We start from the raw sequence: 20,084 nt of genomic DNA on the forward strand, positions 1-20,084 counted from the left end.
CGCATCTGTTTTTAATTGTTTTATTGCTTTGGTTTTTTCCTCGGTTTGGAGTATTAGTCATTTGTACATCTGTACATCATATTGGCATCTAGTTATCTAAGTCCTTTCTCTCTCTCTAACTCACTCTCGATATTTTCCTTTTTGCTTGAGTCCTTACCTGTACACCCACTTGTCCTAAATTACCAATCAAGGGTCTTGTATATCTTTTACTCCACCCCTTACCCCTAGAAGATCTTAGCAGTACGAAAAATTTGGAACTTGTCATCAAGTTCAACTTCTGATCAGAAAATCAGTTCCTCTTAACAGAGCACCGTAATAGCATCTAGCATTTTTGTTCAAGACGTACCGTCTTATTACCGTTTAAATTACTTTATAACTTTGTTAATTTGCCTCGCATTTAATATTTTTATAAGTTAATTTTAACTATATTCTTGTATAAATTTATACAAATAAATTATTAGTAGAACGTTAATTTGGTCTACTAACTTTATCAATTAATGTAACCTGGAGCTTACAACTCCGAACTCCCAATTTTAGTTATACATTTTTGGTAAAAATACACTGAAAATAATGATTGTGTAGGAAATCGAAGGAGAGTTTTAAAAACTACCTAATATTCTCTATGAAATACCGTTAATGGCTTTAAATGAAAAAATTTTTTTGAAATTGAAAACTTCTACTGAAAAAAAAGACAAAAGTTCGCATAACTAAGGATATTTGGATAACTTTTGACAAAATGAATGAACGAAGGATATCGTCGGTAATTATTTAATCTTGAAGTATCCCGTAAAATCTATAAAGAATTAAAAGTGCTGTGATTTTTTTTTCCTGGTGCCTCGAAGTTTCAAATTCTTTGTTTACGCAAAAATCACTGTTATGAGCAATTTTCTCATTTGTATTAATTTTTTCAGTGAAAATAAATGTTTTTTCTCAAAAATTTTTTCTTTCTCGATCAAAGAGATTAACTCTAAAAAATTTCGAAAAAAAAAAAAAAAATTTTTTTTATTTTTTTCGAAAATTTTTTCGATTTTCTTAAAAATTTTCTCGATTTTTTTCGACTGCTATCTTACCAAAGGCAATAGCATTACCTTAAGCGTACCTCGTAGAGGTTGCTTGGTCCCATTTACGCAGAAACACACACACACACACACACACACACACACACAAATACACACCCTATTTAACCTCCCGCCATAATTAATGTACCCTCTCACTCCTCCCAAAATATTTTTTTTTTGATATCCTCTGAGTCTTCCGACCTGTCCCTAATACAAATATCTGTGAGAATGTATGTCTCAATTGATATAAACACGATGAATACAGTTACTTAATTTTCAACTATCCACCATAATTGATTAACCATTTCACTCCTCCCAAAATGTTATTTTTTGTTTTTATTGGAACCTTTTGACTTGTCCCAAATTAAAATTTTACCGAAAATGTCCGCCCTATTTAAAATATATGCCGGAATCTAGTGACCCGATTTAATCGCCCGCCATATTTAATTTACCCTCTCACTCCCCACAAAATATTTTTTTTTACATCCTCGGAATCTGCCGACCTGTTCCAAATACAAATATTTTTAAGAATGTATGTTCCAATTCATATAAAGGTAATAAATACAGTTACACTACTTTTAACTATCCACCATAATTTATTATTCCTCTTAATTCTCCCAAAATATTATTTTTTGACTTCCTTGGACCCTCCCGACTTGTCTCGATTCAAAATTTACCGGGAAACGTCCAATCTAATTAAAATATATACCGGAACGCGATAATCACAGGTGCCCAACTCACCATGATATTTGATTAACCTACAAAATATTTTTCTTAATTCGTTGCACCTTTTCAACTTGTCCTTAATCTTAATATCTCCTGATAAATCCGTCCTAATTTATAATAAATAATTTATAATAAATAAATGCGATAATCACAGGGACTCAATTTTCAACTGTCCGCCATATTTGAATGGTCTTTTTACTCCTTACATAATAATTTTTTTTTTAATACGTTGGACCATTTCAACTCGTCCCAAATTCAAATATCCTCCAATTCAAACAAACTCGGAGTTCGAAACTAGTACGGTATTTTGTGATTCTGAAATTTTCTACGTTTTTTTTTTTTTTTTTACTATTTGTCATGATTTTTTGTTTATTAATTTCATTATATATATCATTCAAAGTTCTAATAAATTTATGCCGCGGGGCACCTTGCTTCCGTTTCGGCCCTGGCTTTCTTTCACGGCTGCTGATTAGTTTGGCTGTTAGTTTCAGCTGCATAATTTATCCTTAATTCTGTTCTTAATTTTATTCGGACTTATCTCAATTTTTTACGAAAGTTGTTCTTGAACGTTTAGTTAATTCATTCTTAATTTTCGGACAATTACTTAAATTTTGATAAATTTAATTGCTTAAACTTTGGTTAAAACTAATTCTTAAAATTTTGTTAAAACTAACGAGCACTTAAATTTTATTGGAATTACTAATGATTGTGACCGAACGCGAAATGGCGATGACCTTTAGCCGACATAAGGCCTGGCTGATGCCGCTTCACCGAGAAATTATTTAGACATGATATAATTGTGCCTGGAGTTTTTTTCTAAATTTTATTCGCAATCCCTCGACGCTGCGACTCCTGGATTTCAGTCTCCGTATGGAATTTCTCCTCGATGAGGTGTTAAGTTGGCGACAAAGTCCTAGATCACCACGTCGCGTCATGTTCTCCTCAGATAATATTTTCCTGTAACAGCAAGTTGACATTAGAATATATTACGAACTAAACCAAACTTAAACGAGCTGACATGTAGGCCTAGCAAGCAATAAATTTATCAAGTTCCATCGCTTCGTTCCACTTAAACCGATCGAATAAAAAATAATTACCTGGTTAGAAACTTTTTCGCGAAGCGTTTGGTTCGACCGTTCAGTCACAATAATTTTCCCAAAATTTGTTGGTTCGTTTCTTTCTTCACTCTGTCTTCCCCACTCTCTCTCTCTCTCTCGGCGCACCGGTGCTTCCACTTCGGAGACTTACTTAGTAGCTTACAACTACTCGCGCGAGTACTTCAGAGCACAGCGCCCTGGGGAATCGCTCGATAACTAACTGGCACGGATCGGAAACCTTCTCCGGATAAAGAAGACCCCGTGTACTCCGTTACAACATTATAAATGTGTCACGGGATTTTTATTCTCGTGTGCGTTCCTCCCGGCGCCTAGTATTGGTAACAGATCCACACTCGGTGTGTCTCTAAAACTTTTATTATTTTGTATTAATTTATTTATTATATTTTATTTACTATTGTTTATATTTGAGAATTTATATATTATTGTTATTAGTTCTTAAGTATTAATTTCGTAATATAACATAAAATCCGAGGTCATTATATCCGCGACACTATATCCGGGCGACATAAAATCTTTGGCGATATATCCGTACTTTAATATCCTCGTGCTATTATATCCGTGACATTATATCTACGCGACATAAAACCCTTGGCGTTATCCTTGGTGGGGGTTGGAAAATTAATGATGTTATATATGAATATGATGTGGCATAATTGTACATTGGTATGTTGCAAGTGATCATTAAAAGGTGTATATATAGGTGTATATATGATCATTAAAAGGAGTATATATTCATATTTGTAGTAATGATGGTGATGATGATAATAATGGTGATGATGATGATGATGTTGATGATGATGATATATCCGCGACATTATACCCGCATTATATAATTTGTGGATATAATGTCGGAGATATTTTTGCTTAAGGATATTATGTCACGGATATATTGTCGCAGATATATTGTCGCGCGGATATATCGTCGCGAATATAATGACCTCGGATTATATGACGTAGAACCATTAATTTGACTTTTGTTTCAGAAAATTGTATGGAGCTATTTATAGTTTGATTACTTTATTATTTATACATTTATCGCCGTAAATCTTTGCCATAATGTACTTGATCATATTAAAAGCTTGTTTTAGCATTGAAAACCAGGGTCCAACCATGGGTATCGAAACAAGTAATGAGGGAAATGCAAAAGCATAATATTAATTATTGGTAATATATCATAGCTCTTATTCGCATAGGTGCCCTATAATATCGGTCGTGAGTAGAGGGACTTGTAAATTTTGAGTAAAAGGCTTGAGAGGCCCTTGTGATCGGACATGAGGCCTCATAGTTTTTCGTAAAAATAAAATTGGCAGACACACGGGAGCCCGCAGAGTGTAAAGAGTGTGGATCTAGCGCCTTGGTTTGAGTCCCTTCTTTTTGGTAAGTACTCACAAGTTGAGCTGAATTGTTGTCCGCACGTCGCGTTGTCTCCTGGATCAGATAAATTGTTATTAAAGATTATTATTAATTGTCGAGTCGATCTCGTCGTTAGCAAGGGGGTTTGCAATGAAATACCTGTCCCGAGAGCCACGCTTTTGGGTCCTCCAATCAGCCAGTATTGATTCAAAATTTGTAATTGTAATTTTCGGGATAACCTGACTGAGGAATTCGGGTGTATCTCAGTTCGAAAATAATTAGATAAAATTTCTGTTTCATAATTAACGTTGTCGTAAAATAACCGAATAGTCCATGGAGAATCTAGACCAATTATTGATAATTACACGCATCATTATTATTATTTTGATTATACAGTCCATCCGGCTAAGGAATTCGGCTCTGGACTTAGTTTTAAGTCACGTAGTTTGAATAAATATTTGTTCATGTTGTTGTTAATTTTTCGTGAGGTATAAGTTAATTTTTCTCCTTTCTTTCCTAGCACTATTATATTATTTATTTTCCCTTGAATACCTGCAGATCGGCCCTGGAAATAAAGGGTTTGTTATTTTTCCCTATTTAAGAAAGAAATAACTGGCGTCCAAACGTGCACTAACCCAGCCTGGGTGGCTGCTACGGTGTTGCTTAGGAGATTAAGAGCATCTTTTAAGCTTCCTATATGTTTCTGTTTATTTTATTTTGGGTGACCTGGAGAAATTTCAATTTTACTCGACGTATCCACCGTCAAGTCGATTATAAAATAGTAAAATTTTGTTACAAATAAACCTCACTGTTAAACGAATAAAAACACTTTTCACAAAGGATGAATTGCCCTCATCGTCGTCATTTTTCATTTCATTCACACGATCCTAGATCCACAAGCCATGCAGATCGATAAACAAGATCAACACGTTTTTGCGAACGTAAACCACTCGACGTTTGTGAAAACAAAACGACCATTCAATTGAAAAGCATACAATTATGTGACGTTTCATAAGAGTCTTATCAGCCTGACTTCCTTAATTATTTTAAGCGTAAAAGTGTCAGTCTTATCATTTCATTTACAGTAGAACCTTTATACGTCGAACTCCAAGAGAGAGACAAAAAAATTCGAGTTATAGAAGATTTCGACTTTAGCGGATTTTGATTTGACATGAAGAGGTTGAGATTCATTATTATAAACTTTGAGTTAGAGGAGTAAAATAAATAAAAATTTTAGTTTGCAGAGAAGACACACATATTTTCATTTATTATAAATCAAGATTATTTTAAAACATCTTTAAAATAAAAAAAAATATGGCTTAAAAAAATTCTGTCATTTTTTATGCTTTTGATAATTCGGTTTTTCTCTATCTATAGCATTGTCTAAGTTCGAGATACAGAAGTAAAATTTAATTCTTCGAGTTATAAAAGGAAAATATGTAGAGAAATAGCTCGTAAGGATTTACTAATTTATTTCGACTTATAAAAAGTAAAAATTTCGATGAACAGAGGTTTTGGGGCTAAGAGGGAAAGGAATGAAACATTTCTTCGAGTTTAGGTTTTCGACTTATCGAGGTTCTACTGAATTTTATAAATCTAACAATCATTGCGACTGTCAAAAGTGGCACATTGAATACTTTTCAATAGTTTTTTCTATGAAGAATCAGCATTGTCAATCGCTTTGAATTTTTTTTTCTAACCAGAGAATGTATAAATTTTTTTTTTGATACCTTCATTTTTTTGTGAACCATACTTATTTGATTGCAATATATGACAAGGCTTAACTAAAATTCTGCATGAAAGTCTTATACTTAAAAATTTCTTACCTTCTTGATGTTTCGTTAGTTTGAGGTTCTGAAAATCCGATATCAACATCCGTTTCATTAGAGTAAAATTGTTCCGCAATGTTGATGTCCAGTCTGTTAACTTCAGGTTTATGAAGCTAGAAAAAGTTTATTATAATTCATTTTCCTAGTTTTTTCTTAAGATCTTTATTATAGAAATAATATCTAGGCTTTTTAGCTAAAAAATTATATTAGGAATTCATCTTTAAATTATAACTCTTCATCTCTTCATCTCCTGATAAATTTATAACTAATGCGTTTCAGGAAAAAATGATTTTGCCCAATGATATACAGTTATATGTGATTACTAGGTTAGTCGTGAAAAATAAAATTTTTACCGATACCCAAAAAAATTCGTCCTTTGGACAAAAAACTACGGAAAAAATTTTGCTTTTTGATTTAAAAAAAAAAGACCATTCGGCAGTCGAAATGGAAGTAGATTTCATAATAAATGTAATAACAATCCAAAAATTACTGCGATCGGAAACGACGATAGCCGTAATGAATATGGATCATTTTTCAAACTTAACATACATCATTGATAATGATGATATCTCATTGATAACAATTTTTTAATAAATTATTTGTTTCACTGAGATAGAATTAAGAAAGAATGTGACATTTACAGACAAAGTATACTGTTATAATTAACTGAATAATTACAATATTTTTTTTAATGAGGAAACATTACCTTTTTCTATGACTTGTTCCAAAAATTTTCTTTCTTTGAATTAAAAATTACAGAGATATTAATTGTAAAAAATAAAAATTATACAATTCATTATTAAATATTATCAAATTTATTGAAAACAGTTTGTTCATATAAAAATAAAAATAAACTTTGTTCAAGAAAATAATCCTTGAATCAAGAAAATTATTTATAAGAATATCCATGATATTGTATTATTTTATTTTTAAATTTAAAAATGCTTGTTTGGATGTGCTCTAGCTGTTGTACTTCACACCTAAATTATTTCCTGTAAACAGTAAGGAATTTAAAAAGCAAAATTTTAGATGACGTTTGGTAAAACGAGTGCAACAGCAAATTTCATATATATCATAGCGGAATAGACCATTATTTGAAACTATACATATAATATGATACTCAAGAGTGAAGCTTATTTAAAGAGCTTTTAGATAAAATTTATAGAAATTTGATAAGTTATCCCATTCAAAAGTTATACGAGTAAGAAAGTAAAAAAATATGAATTTTTATGATTTTGAAAATTTTTAAATTCTGGCATTTCTAAATTACTTGAACGATTAAGCTCATTTACGAACTCGACTTCGGCATCTATCTGTAGAATAAATATGTTGAGTTAGGTAAAGATCCGATGTAAATTGGCGACGCTATCCTCGTGACAAGCCGCGTTATATCTGATATATATATATATATATATATATATATATATATATATATATATATATATATATATATATATATATATATATATAAACTTTTGAACCATATGCATTTTTCGACTCAGCTCGACGAGTATAGTCGAAATATAGCAAAATTTTTCAAAAGTTCCGTCATGAGGACCAATGTAATAGTTAGATTCCTATGAAATCTACTAAAAACACCTGCCGACGATCAATTGAAGTTCATTTTTCGATAAAATTATAGTGTTATGAGACATTTGTCGCAGTATTTAAATTTGGACAAGAAATTATGAAAACAAGCTTGTAGGGAATATTATTATCTACAAAAGGGTTTCTTTCAGTTTTAGATGAAGTTTATAGTCATCAAGATAATCTGACAAGTAAGCTTACTTATTCTATTGAGTTCGTCATCTAACCACTAAAAATTTATTTTTCCGGAAACACGAACAATTCTCTCAAAATATTTCGCATCTTAGACATTTTCTTCGTATTTTGGCAAGGGTAAATGATTTTTAATTTACTGATTTTCAAATGAAACCTCTATAGTAAGTCATCAGCGATTAATTTTGTTCATATTTCTACTTGGTCGAATGAAGTGCCTTTCCATAAGGTCTAGACTATTAAATTGGTCTAAATCTAAAAATTAAAAATAAGTAATGCTGTGAAGTGGGAAAAAATAGGAGTTTCAGTGATTATTACGTGAAGCGTTCCACATTCACGTAACAGAATAATTGGGAGGAAGTGATTGAAAAAAGAATCGGAAAGGACCGTCCTATCAATGTGCGCTTATAGAATATACGAAATAAAATTGTTTATATTTCCGGAAAAATAATGTTCTTAGTGCTAAAATTACTGTCTCAATAGAGTTTATAATTTTACTAATAAGATTATCTTGATAGGTATGAATTTCATCTAAAACCGAAAGAAACCCTCCTGTTAAGAGTTTAATTTCAAGCATTTTTTTTTTTTTTATGATTCGTCCAAATTTAAATACTGTGACAAATATTTCAAAAAACTATAATTTTATCGAAAAATGAAATTCAATTGACCGTTGGGACTCGTTTTTTCTGTATAAAATCAAAAAGCAAAATTTTTCTTTTGATTTTCGTCAAAAAGAAGGATTTTTTGAGCACCGGAAAAAATTTAATTTTTAACGACCACCCTAATAACTATGCAAAAAAAAATATATAATCTGACCTCAAAATTGGCTATGTATATGGGGTATTCCATGCCAAATCGACCACTTTTGACCCCGACCCTTTTCGATTTGGCCGAAAGTTTTCCATCCTTTTCTACCCTATAAAAAACGGTTCTCAGAATTTTTTTGAATTTTTTTACCTAACTCCAAAAAAGTTATGAATTTTTCAAAAAAATGGCTTTTTTATTTTCAAATAGCCATAACTTTTTCAAAACTAAACATTTAGGTACCTTTTTTTTTTTTAATTTTTGTTTTTAGATGTACTTTCCGATAAAAAATATTAAAAAATTTTTGTAAGTCAATACATATGGAATTTTTCAGTTTTTTGACAAAAATCAATGATTTTTCGAAGTTCGACATTTTTTTTTTTTTTTTATTTTTTTTTTCTAAAATAAACTTTAATCAATTCCACAGTTATCCCTGTAGAACCCAGATTGGGCCGATTTCTCTTTCTATTTTTTTTATTCAATTGAAAAAATATTGTTAAATTTTCAAAAATGGAAAAAAAATTTTTTTTCATAAATTTTATTTATATAATGAGATAAATACAATTCAACGATTTCACGGCATTGTATTCACAATTTAGAGGCTTCATCGATGACTGTATTTAGTAAGATTCAAATTTTAATATATCAATTAGATCGATAAACTAGGGATAACAATTATCGACTTACCTATAGCCAGTAAACTAGATGCTATAAGCTAGTATGTTTTGATCACGGAGCTTAGATAGAAGGAGCTCGAACGTATAGTATCAGAAGTGTCCACGAAAAGTAGAGAAAATAAAGTTTCATTACAGAGTGCGCTGCTACTGCTGCAATCCAGTTTTTGAATTTAGCGGTTAAGAGTATAAGTATAACGAGGAGTAAGCTATACTTAACCTACAACTCCAATGTTTACAGATTTTCCAATAAATAATTAAGAATTCGAAAATAATATTGAAATAACAAGTTAACGGCACATTTAATTTTTTAACTAAATTGTTACTTTTATAATGACTTAATTATTTTAAAATTTTTGAGTAAATAATAAATTATTTCATATAAAAACTGAACATATTAAGAGAAGGACCTGTTGAATAGATTTAAAATTATTAAATTTATTTTCTAAAAGAAGCCTTATAATTATAAAATACCAAAAATAGTATTAACGATGAATTCCTTGGTCTGTTTATAATTAGCAGGCATAGAAGTGAAGTATGAAAAAAATAATTTCTATAAAGATAAAAATCAAATAATAAACGTAAACATCTATTAAAAATATATATTGTTACTTAAATGTTTTTTTTTTTTTACATAAAAACTCTGCATAAAAATAATTAATAACTATAAAAGTTATCATTATAAAATTGTTAAGTTTGACGAACATTTGTAAAAATCTTTTAAAACTCCGATAAGCACAACTTATACTAATTTTGAAATTTTACGTAATTTTTATTTTTAATACTTTTTTGCTTATAATTCTTATTAATATGATTAGCTAAGAAATGACCTCTAATAGTTATAAAGTAATTTAATATTTTTTCATCAACGTGAATTGATGTTCTTGGCAACCAACGAAAGGTAGTGATTTTTCTTCTGCGACTTTATCTAAAATACAATTCATCGTATCAAACCTAACTGTCTTTGTCCCAACAACAGTCAATACAATATTTTCCAATTGCTGGATCAAAGAATATAGATTATTACTTGGACGTATACATTGTTCACTCATTAGATCAATGACTCGATCTCTATGAGAAGATTTATCAGACTCTAGACTCGCCAAGCAAAGATGACACCGAGAAAATCGCTGCATTTTTCTGGCAACGTAACCAGCAATATACGACACAACAAACTCGCTTGTACTAACAACATCGTAGTCATGATGTTCATGAGGATCATTAGCCTGTAATCCATCAGCAATAGCAGAATCCAAATTAACATTATTGTTTTCATCTTCACTAGAGTCAACTAAACTCTCAAAAGGTTTTTTAGCTACACTCCTTTTTTCAAGAAAATTCATAGTCCTTGACTTTGATGAATCATTGGTGGCAGACGTGACGTCAGTGTCATCTTCACTCGTATCAACTAAATTCTCAAAATGACTCACTGCGACGCTTTTCTTCTTCGGTAAATATCGTCTTCTTCAATAAATCCATTGTCAATTATAGAATCTAATTTCTGTAGCCACTTTGATTTTTTATCTTGAATTAGCATCAGTGATTCTTTTGTCTCCATCAATGATTGCAAAAGTTCAACGGCAGTTACATTTGATCCTTTTGGTGGCGTAACTAAAGAATAGGAGCAGAGTAATCTGAATACTTGTCCAAATATGATAGGATCTGGATGTTCATTACACCCACAAGCACTCCTTACGATCCCAAAAAATTGCTATAAAGTATGAACAAATGAGAAATTTAAAAAATTTATGAAAGCTATAGAGCCGTTTAAAAATATTGATTGAAAAGAATTAAAAATGATGAAATTCAAATTTTTTTCAATAATTTTAATTCTTTTGATTGTATATATAGATATACAGTTTGCATGGAGTGATCACTTTTCAATTCTTTTCAATCAGTTTTTAAACCAGGAGACTCTATGAGAGTATGATATTTCGAGAAGTGACTGTATACAATTAAATCTTCATTGTACTTACTTCTAACTTGTCTTGATTAAGACGGGCAGTCATTAAATAGTCAAAATTACATTTTTCAGTCAAAAAATCCAATAGTTCAAGTGTCCCTCCTAAAGTAATCTTCAATCCTGTTAGCGTGCTTTTGGTAATAGCGAGAAAAAATGTTTTTCAATACTGTCATCACTTTCTACATTTGGATTTTTCTTCTTGCGACATTTGTTTTTGTTATCAACAGCTTCAGCTTCCCATTCTCTCAAATATTTGTCAAATTCTTTGATAATCTACAGCGTAAAAATAGAACTATATCAAGAAGTGTTGGTGAATTGGAAAATGTTCATGCAATGAAATAATTTGAAGTGAATGGTTATTACATATGTACATGTGATTATTAATTTTAAATTCATAACGAAAAATGAAATTCATAACAATACATAAGAAAACAGCGCGGCAAAGCATTACTAACTCAAATTATAAGAAATGTTTTGTCTTAGATTTAGTAAAAGATGTATGATGCATAAAATATTAATTATTTTTTTACTAAATATTGGGAATCAACATACTACAAAATTGTTTGTTATTATTTGTTATTGTTATTGCCGAATGAAGAACATGGAGTATCTGAACTGTGAATAGATGTGTGTAGAAGTGTGACTCTCCTCTCTCTTCAATTTTATATTGTTTACTTACTCCTTCTGATAAATATTGTGATGGAGAAAAAAACTTTCGAAGGTATTGATATTCGTTTTATGCGCCGTTAGCTGTGATATATCGATTTCATTTCCACTTGGTCTTTAACTGAAATAATCAATTATTTCTACTTTATTCGAAAATAATACAATATCTGTCTCATTGGACATTCGTCATTAGAACGTAAAGCAGATTCAGGAGTGCGAGAACTCATCGCCTTTATCAAATTATCTACTCTTTCCATAAATTTGATAGTGGGTCCACAATCTTGCAGTTCGGTGCAATCGTTTTGCCAAGTCATCATAGCAACTCTTAATGGTTTAGAGAATAACTAAAAGAATAAAAAATTGCAATTTCTGTTGAAATTAAATTTTGATTTTTTCAGTGAGGTAGTCGTTCTTCGGAAATAGTAATGTCGGAAAATTCTAAACTTTTGTATACTTAATAAGGATATTGAAATGCACTAACCCTTTAAATTTGAAATTGATTAACTATCCCTAATGCGAGATTATTGCAATTTAAAGAATGACCAAACCGCATATTCTTGTTTTCACGCTGAATAGACGGTCTGATTGATTTAAAAACAAATATTATACGAATTTATATATTCAAATCCGAAGAAAAAAAAAAAAAAATAGGCATTTCCGGCCTCTTAGTTTTCTTCCGAAATTATTATTAAGTTAGTATAGTGAACGTAAATGGAATACCAAATTCGCGATAATTATGAAAAAGCTGAACTACCAATGAATGAATAAAGAGACCAATGGCGGAATCTGTATTTTACAAGGCAACTGTTTCAACTAATATTAATTTTTCATGAAAATAAAAGAATCAGATAAAAAGTTAAAGATTAAAGATTAAAGTTTACTTACTTCTTCCGCTAAACGAACATTCATTTTTTGATATCCTTCGGGGTGTATATGTTCAGGTGTTAATTTGTACGAAACTTTCAAGTTAGGTCTATATTGAAGCTCGTGTTGCAATAAAACTTCCCAATGGATTTTTTTCACAATCCCATCAGGGGTCTAAAAATGTATTAAGCTATTTAATTACCGTAATGAGAACAATTTTTCATACCAAACATGATATTTTTTCTTACTAAATATTACGCATCGTCAATTTACATACTATTTACAAAATTATAAACATATATATTTGACTTCTTACCCAAAACGAAGGTCCCTCAAGAATTTTGGTTCGGAAACACTTCAGCAAATGAGGAAAGTCTGACATAAACCATAGTTGTCTAGATGTATCATAAGGATGCGTATAACTGAATTTTTGGTCTCGATACCAAAATTTTCCACGCTCCGCGGTTCCACTGAGCACCATCCGAGGTGACAACATCTACTTGCATTCCAGCTTTCTCTAACTGGATGATGCAGTCTATGATTAATTTATGCAGAACGTCTTTCGTCACTGCACTTTTGCTTAAAAATATCCCAACACTTGGACCCATGTACCACGGAAGGGTTGGTACATAAAAACTAGTGCATGATCAGCTCTCTCGTTTATTAAGTTTTGTGGCGTGTAACTGCCTAAATTGACGAAGCCATTAAACTCCATAGTTTTAGTATTTAATTTTACAGCTTCGCTTAAAGCGATTTCGTCAATTAATAAGGTACCTGCGAAAACACGAAGATGAAAGTTAGTGTAATAAAATGCTTGGAGTACTTGTATTAAAAAATTGTAAGCAAAAGTAATTTATTTCTAATTAAGCTATGTTAATAATGCATTATCTACGTATTAATAAGCATATTAGCAAAAATGATATTAAGCCTATGTAAATTATTCGAAATTTAGTACTACGCAATTTCTTTGTAAATGTAAAAATGACACAATGTGTATCATTGTTGTGTATGTCATAATTGTATTACTGTAACAAATGCTTTTGAAAAATAATAGAAATAAAAAGTGGATAATTTATAACGCTAATAAAGCTCAACAGCTCATATTCACGTATAGTTTAACGTAATGTTTCGAAGAAGCAATTGTTATATTGTCTTTGCATTGATTGTTAGTAACCAACTGTAGAAAAATTGTTAGTATCGCAAAGTTTACCACGTGTCACGTAAAATAAATTATACCCCTTTTGTCATAACTTTCCATTCGCGATGCCTTCAAACGGAGAGTGTCAAATATAGCTTTCGGAAAACCAAAAGCGCTATCTAATTTGTTTATGTATCTGTTTAGTGTGTCCTTACAAGGTAATGGTAATATTTGACGTTCACGCAATTTATCATAAACCGCAGGACCTTTAATTCTAATCATTAGACACTCATATACCCACTCAATAGTATAACGTCGTTGTTTCGAATTTTTGACTTTAGCAGCTTGAAAACAAGCACGAACTGCTTGTTTTTGGGCTTCTGGGAGATCCGCGATTTCTTCTTCAATAACACTATCTTTGATTACAGCACACTGGTGTTTTAATTGTTCCATCTTTTCCTTCAATTGATGATTCTGTAGAACAACAAATAGTATAACAGCAATTACATTATAAAACCAATATTACCTTTTTCTTCAGACGATGTAAATTTTTTTGTTTTACATGCAGTTTACGTTTAATCGTAATGTAACGTTTCGTTATATCGTTGTTTTTTCGTTTTGACGACATTAACAATCTTTTTCGTAAGGATCGACAACTGAAACATCGATTCATTTTCATAAATCTTTTATATTTTTCGGGTGATTGTAAAATACCATCACACCTGGTTGAACACCTACAAAAAAGATAAAATTCGTAATTCATTTTATTCATTACTTCACAAGGAAATGAAGATAATAAAAACCTTCCGTTGTTCACTCCAGCACCACTGCAAAACTGCGATTTTTCAATTTCTTGGAGCATATTAAAAAATGTATTACTGATGTTAATGAATAATTGTAATTAACAGTCACCCCTGTTTCCATAACAGTTATCTAAATAATAAATGATAAAAATTGAAAGATAAAATTTATATTTCCGGCCGATAATATACTAAAGTCTAAGTACCTGAATAATTAGATTATTACTAATTTTAACTTCTAATTTTAGTTTTTTCAAAAACTATCTATGTAATATAGAATTAAAAGTTTTTGTGGTTCTGATTGTTTTGACCAACACCAATTTTGTGGTAAACCTTGATCTTTCAGTGCTTGCAATATTGTAGTTAACGAAAACGTTCCAGGATTGTCATCAAAAGCTGCAGGACGATAATTTTCTTCGCATAATATTTGCCATTCCAACTCAAGATCTCCAGTATGACTTGTTGTATCTTCAATTATTTCATTTACGATACTTGAACTATACATTTGTTGGCGACAATCGGAAAAATTGTCACTTATGTTGCTGTTCTCTTCCATATGTTTTCCGGCAGAACAGCCAGTATCAAGTTCTTCGTTTATAACCACTTCCTCCGAAACTATTTGCATAGGTAAAGGATTTGTATTTGAAGAATCTAATACACGTGCATCATGGTGGTCTACGATCATATTTGCCTGTACAGGAATTGCACCTGGCTTTAAGTGGAATCTTTCTTTTGGTAAATCAAAAACCTCACCATTTGGCAAGTTTATTCTGTCAAATGTTCTAATGATATCATCATCTTTAAAATGCAATTCACAGACAAAGTTTTTATGAAGAAGATGTTGTGACAATGCCAAGTTCCAATTTTTTAATGCATCGGGACACTAATTTAAGAAAAAAATTATATTTCCAACGATTATTCAGATATTAGTACGCATCTATTACGCTGAATCAAAAAATGTGCAATTTCTCTTTTTTTTATACTTTAAAGTTTGAAGTGTTAGCAAAAACAGGGGAAAAATGCTAGCACGGGTAAATGCTAATAGCCACACTCATAGAAATTTGTTTGAAAAAAAAAAAAAAATTTAAATAAATAAATAACTGTGATGTCTTTAATCAATTATAACTTTTAAAAATTTTATATCTTATTTATCCTCAACTTTCATTCTATTAATTATTGATTATAATTCCCGTAATTTTTGATTTTATAAACTAGTGATTACAAAATAAAACTCGACTCTTTATTGAAAAATCACAGAATATAAATTAATTAACTCTTATTATTACTTAATTTAAATTATATATTATTAACTTATAATAAAATGGATTGAACTTATTGGTTATATTACCTTGGGTACTTGAAATAAAGTCGTTTGACGACGGTTTAATTCAACGTTTCGTTTTCTTTCAGCAGTTGAGCCACTTAAGCAATTTTTAACTGAACACTTTTTGACCATTTTCTTAAATTATTTTATCAATTATTTTCACACTTTAACAGCACTGTCCAAGCAAACTTAATTTTACATTTGTTTATGTTTACATACTTCATAAAATCTTAACGGCTTTTTGTGACGTCACAGAGATTGTAGTGATCGTTGCGCTACTCTGGTGGTGAAAATAGGTACATGTTATTTGCTGCTGTTTTTGAGGACACATTTTATACCAAATGACCTATGCCGTTCGAGCTCCTTCTATCTAAGCTCCGTGGTTTTGATTAAAAGTGCGGCTTTTTCATTTTGAGATCTAAAACATAACCTATAAATCTTTTGTGCAATCTAGTGTTTTATAAAAGATTGTCATTACATTTGTTGTATAAATAAATAATTTCTCTAGTTTATAAGCGCTTTTTTAATTTGTCTTTATGGCGTCAAAAAAGGTATTTGATCGGTGTTGTAATCCTTTTGAGTTGGAATCTCATTTTAAAAAAATTGGTTTACGTCCGGCGACTGATATTATGAAAGTAACGTTAGGATTAGATGATAATTATTTATTATGCAGTTCATGTCGAAAAAAAGCTTCAGAGTTAATGAAGCAACAAACAAATGCTCGTAATGATCCTAGTGCTGATGTAAGTGACCGTGAAGACAACTATAGTGACAATAATGACAACAATGATCAGGCTGATAATGATAGTAATACAACTGCCATGGATCTCCCATTATCCTTATCATTCCGTAAGTTTTTTTAATTATTTATACGTTACTTGAATACATTTCTAGTAGCTATATGTTTCACTATTATTTTTTAAGGTTCCATGTCATTTGATAGCGAACCCAAAGCATCACAATCAAGCTCAGGATCCCAAGTTAGCGCTGCAACTCAATTACCCGTAATAAACCATGCATTAGACTTGTTAAATCAATCACCGATTCCATCGAAGAAATTGAATGATAATCAATTTTTGAACAATAAAATAAATCGGGTATCCGACAGCTTGAAAAAAGTTTTGCTTTCTTCTTCAGATGAAGAATCGATTGATGACGATGGTGAAAATTTTCGCTCTCTAATTAAAATGTTGTATGATAAATTCAACGATAAAGAAACTGATAAGTCTTTGAAAATACAAATTTTAACATTATTACCTGTAAAATGGAGTGAGAGACGTATTTGTGAAACTATGAATACATCAAGACATTTGTCAAGAGTAGCAAAAATTTGGTTGAAGAAACGGGTTTACTTTCTACACCTGAATCGAAATTAGGTATGGGTAGCGTAAAATCGATGTTTTAAATACACTTAAAAACTAAATTACTCAACATTTTTGTATAGGAGGACAATTACTGATCAGGTAAAATTAAAAGTTGAAAATTTTTACAACGATGATGAGTATAGTGCTCAAATGCCCGGTATGAAAGACTTTGTATCAATTCGAAGTGATGATGGTAATCAGATACACGTCCAAAAAGACTTATCCTGTCTAACTTAAAAGAATTATACCAATGTTTCTGTGAAATAAATCCTACTGAGAGAATTGGATTTTCAAAATTCGCTTCTTTGCGACCAAAACATTGTGTGTTAGCAGGGGCAAGTGGAACACACACCATCTGCGTGTGTACGATTCATCAAAACGTGAAGTTAATGATGCTTGGTAATTATCAAATTAATTAATAATTATAAATGCGTGAATTTTAAGTTTACTAAATTACTGTTATTTTAGGTGCAAATATTTATTCTTTGACAAGGAACACAGAAAAGCCCATTAAACACTACAGCGATTACTTGAGCATGATTATATGTGAAAATCCATCTTTTCAGTGTTATTTAGGTGGATGTAAAAACTGTCCTGGGGTCGATGAGTTGAGTAAAATTTTACTAAAATGTTTTGAGGACCGGGAAATCGAGAATATTACATATAAATATTGGATATCAAAACCGAGAAGTAGTTTAGAAACTATTATTAAGCCTACAGAAGAATTTGTGGAAAAATTTTGTAGTGAGTTAGAAATTCTTCTACCTCATTCGTTCATTGCTAAGGAGCAACCCCAATTCTTGAAGACATTGAAAGAAACATTGAAACCAAACGAATACGTTATTATTTGTGATTTTGCAGAAAATTATGCCTTCGTAGTACAAAATGCGGCAGCTGGTTTTCACTGGAATAATAATCAGGCAACAGTTTTTCCAGTCGTTATTTATTATACAGTAAATAACAAACTTGAACACAAAAGTTTAGTAATTATCTCAGATTCTAACAAACATGATGCCGTTGCTGTTCATGTTTTCATCGAAATAATAACTGATTATGTGAAAAGTCTTCCTGAACGTTGTAACAAGATTTATTATTTTTCTGATGGAGCTCCTCAACAATTTAAAAACTTTGTAAATTTATATTACCACGAAGATGATTTTGATATTCCTGCTGAATGGCATTTTTTTGCGACTGCCCATGGGAAAGGTCCGTGTGGTGGAATCGGTGGTATTCTCAAACGACTTGCAGCGAGAGCAAGTCTCCAACTCGCGGTAGACAAACAAATAACGACACCAGAAGAACTTTTGAATGGGCTTCTGCACCGGATAACTTGCCGAATATTATAGTGAAGTTTTCCCCAGAAGAAGATTATGACACAGCAGTAAATGATTTAAATGATCGATTTTTGAAAACGAAACCGATTACAGGAACTCAACAACTACATTGTATAATTCCGGACAAAAATGGTTGTTTACTAGTTAAAAACTTTTCGAATTCGAATGAACACAGAATTTGTAAAATATTTAAACGACAGAGAGAAAAGTAATTAATTTTAGCTGCATCAATTATTGATCTTACAAATTACAGTCATCGATGAAGCCTCTAAATTGTGAATATAATGCCGTGAAATCGTTGAATTGTATTTATCTCATTATATAAATAAAATTTATGAAAAAAAATTTTTTTTCCATTTTTGAAAATTTAACAATATTTTTTCAATTGAATAAAAAAAATAGAAAGAGAAATCGGCCCAATCTGGGTTCTACAGGGATAACTGTGGAATTGATTAAAGTTTATTTTAGAAAAAAAAATTAAAAAAATGTCGAACTTCGAAAAATCATTGATTTTTGTCAAAAACTGAAAAATTCCATATGTATTGACTTACAAAAATTTTTTAATATTTTTATCGGAAAGTACATCTAAAAACAAAAATTAAAAAAAAAAAAAGGTACCTAAATGTTTAGTTTTGAAAAAGTTATGGCTATTTGAAAATAAAAAAGCCATTTTTTTGAAAAATTCATAACTTTTTTGAAGTTAGGTAAAAAAATTCAAAAAAATTCTGAGAACCGTTTTTTATAGGGTAGAAAAGGATGGAAAACTTTCGGCCAAATCGAAAAGGGTCGGGGTCAAAAGTGGTCGATTTGGCATGGAATACCCCATATGTATACAAACGATTTCCACATATATGGTCAGTCATCACAATATCTCTGAAACCATAAGACCTAGAAACTTGGAATTAGGTAGAAATATTCCTTCCACCGAGTAGAGGTCAGCAAAGAGCGAATTTTTTTTAAATTCCAAATGCAAGAGGGGTTGCGGGGGTATTAAAAATTAAAAAAAAATTCGTATCTTCCAATCTGTAGCTTATAGGACTTTGAGGCTTGACCAGAATATTTTTTTTGGGATGTTTGAATTTACTAAAAATTAATTTTATGATATTCCAGCCCAGAAGGTAATGTGGGGGGTTAAAAAAGGGGGGGGGGTTAAAAATGAAAACAATTTTCAACTATTAATATATAGCTTCTACAGGTTTGAAAATTGGTGAAATTATTTTTTTTGTTTTCGTAAGATTATCTGAATACAGGTTTTATGAAATTTCACCCATAAAAGTGATTACGGAAAGG

At 30.8% G+C, this 20,084-nt stretch overlaps 6 protein-coding genes across 9 annotated transcripts in view; 2 read left to right on the plus strand and 4 right to left on the minus strand.

Annotated features, from left to right (window-relative positions):
- Positions 1-20,084, minus strand: part of LOC141529515 (patj homolog) — a 769,735-nt gene that overhangs the window by 577,293 nt on the left and 172,358 nt on the right. For both annotated transcript variants that reach the window (XM_074246076.1, XM_074246077.1), the window contains one exon: positions 6,082-6,197. In XM_074246076.1, the coding sequence (XP_074102177.1) occupies positions 6,082-6,197 (116 nt within the window). The remainder of the gene's footprint in view (positions 1-6,081; positions 6,198-20,084) is intronic.
- Positions 11,001-13,261, minus strand: LOC141529545 (uncharacterized). 2 transcript variants are annotated; one of them, XM_074246146.1, is made up of 4 exons: positions 13,151-13,261; positions 12,856-13,008; positions 11,318-12,314; positions 11,001-11,052 (listed from the first exon to the last, which is right to left on the minus strand). In XM_074246146.1, exons 1-3 carry the CDS (start codon positions 13,214-13,216, stop codon positions 12,111-12,113), a joined length of 423 nt encoding a protein of 140 aa, XP_074102247.1. In that variant the 5' UTR covers positions 13,217-13,261; the 3' UTR covers positions 11,001-11,052; positions 11,318-12,110. The 2 variants fall into 2 exon arrangements, with proteins under 2 accessions (XP_074102247.1, XP_074102248.1); XM_074246147.1 differs by lacking the exon at positions 11,001-11,052 and having other exon boundaries at positions 11,493-11,577; positions 11,857-12,314.
- On the minus strand, positions 13,394-14,893 carry LOC141529529 (uncharacterized). Of its 2 annotated transcripts, none has more exons than XM_074246112.1 (4): positions 14,776-14,893; positions 14,499-14,706; positions 14,071-14,446; positions 13,394-13,608 (listed from the first exon to the last, which is right to left on the minus strand). In XM_074246112.1, exons 1-4 carry the CDS (start codon positions 14,832-14,834, stop codon positions 13,415-13,417), a joined length of 837 nt encoding a protein of 278 aa, XP_074102213.1. In that variant the 5' UTR covers positions 14,835-14,893; the 3' UTR covers positions 13,394-13,414. The 2 variants fall into 2 exon arrangements, with proteins under 2 accessions (XP_074102213.1, XP_074102214.1); XM_074246113.1 differs by having other exon boundaries at positions 13,460-13,608; positions 14,274-14,446.
- LOC141529313 (uncharacterized) lies at positions 15,026-16,447 on the minus strand. Its single transcript, XM_074245815.1, has 2 exons — positions 16,121-16,447; positions 15,026-15,655 (listed from the first exon to the last, which is right to left on the minus strand). The coding sequence occupies exons 1-2, from the start codon at positions 16,226-16,228 to the stop codon at positions 15,026-15,028; spliced, it is 738 nt and encodes a 245-aa protein (XP_074101916.1). The 5' UTR covers positions 16,229-16,447.
- On the plus strand, positions 16,630-17,649 carry LOC141529530 (uncharacterized). Its single transcript, XM_074246114.1, has 3 exons — positions 16,630-16,945; positions 17,021-17,472; positions 17,541-17,649. The coding sequence occupies exons 1-2, from the start codon at positions 16,633-16,635 to the stop codon at positions 17,470-17,472; spliced, it is 765 nt and encodes a 254-aa protein (XP_074102215.1). The 5' UTR covers positions 16,630-16,632; the 3' UTR covers positions 17,541-17,649.
- LOC141529315 (uncharacterized) lies at positions 17,681-18,806 on the plus strand. The gene is made up of 2 exons (XM_074245816.1): positions 17,681-17,859; positions 17,929-18,806. Exons 1-2 carry the CDS (start codon positions 17,850-17,852, stop codon positions 18,804-18,806), a joined length of 888 nt encoding a protein of 295 aa, XP_074101917.1. The 5' UTR covers positions 17,681-17,849.

The sequence above is a fragment of the Cotesia typhae genome, unplaced genomic scaffold (assembly GCF_013202065.1).
Source record: "Cotesia typhae breed Kobodo isofemale line unplaced genomic scaffold, CoteBio_Ctyphae contig_48, whole genome shotgun sequence".
NCBI lineage: Eukaryota > Metazoa > Arthropoda > Insecta > Hymenoptera > Braconidae > Cotesia > Cotesia typhae.

What these genes read in the sequence shown, in the direction of transcription:
- LOC141529545 (XM_074246146.1), bottom strand. Translation starts at nt 13,216, where the DNA reads ATGTCAGACTTTCCTCATTTGCTGAAGTGTTTCCGAACCAAAATTCTT. An exon ending in TTGAGGGACCTTCGTTTTGG is followed by an intron (nt 13,009 to 13,150) that starts GTAAGAAGTCAA and finishes ATACATTTTTAG; the next exon opens with ACCCCTGATGGGATTGTGAA. An exon ending in ATGTTCGTTTAGCGGAAGAA is followed by an intron (nt 12,315 to 12,855) that starts GTAAGTAAACTT and finishes TTATTCTTTTAG; the next exon opens with TTATTCTCTAAACCATTAAG.
- LOC141529529 (XM_074246112.1), bottom strand. Translation starts at nt 14,834, where the DNA reads ATGCTCCAAGAAATTGAAAAATCGCAGTTTTGCAGTGGTGCTGGAGTG. An exon ending in GCTGGAGTGAACAACGGAAG is followed by an intron (nt 14,707 to 14,775) that starts GTTTTTATTATC and finishes TCTTTTTTGTAG; the next exon opens with GTGTTCAACCAGGTGTGATG. An exon ending in TACATCGTCTGAAGAAAAAG is followed by an intron (nt 14,447 to 14,498) that starts GTAATATTGGTT and finishes GTTGTTCTACAG; the next exon opens with AATCATCAATTGAAGGAAAA.
- LOC141529313 (XM_074245815.1), bottom strand. Translation starts at nt 16,228, where the DNA reads ATGGTCAAAAAGTGTTCAGTTAAAAATTGCTTAAGTGGCTCAACTGCT. An exon ending in CTTTATTTCAAGTACCCAAG is followed by an intron (nt 15,656 to 16,120) that starts GTAATATAACCA and finishes TTCTTAAATTAG; the next exon opens with TGTCCCGATGCATTAAAAAA.
- LOC141529530 (XM_074246114.1), top strand. Translation starts at nt 16,633, where the DNA reads ATGGCGTCAAAAAAGGTATTTGATCGGTGTTGTAATCCTTTTGAGTTG. An exon ending in CCCATTATCCTTATCATTCC is followed by an intron (nt 16,946 to 17,020) that starts GTAAGTTTTTTT and finishes TTATTTTTTAAG; the next exon opens with GTTCCATGTCATTTGATAGC.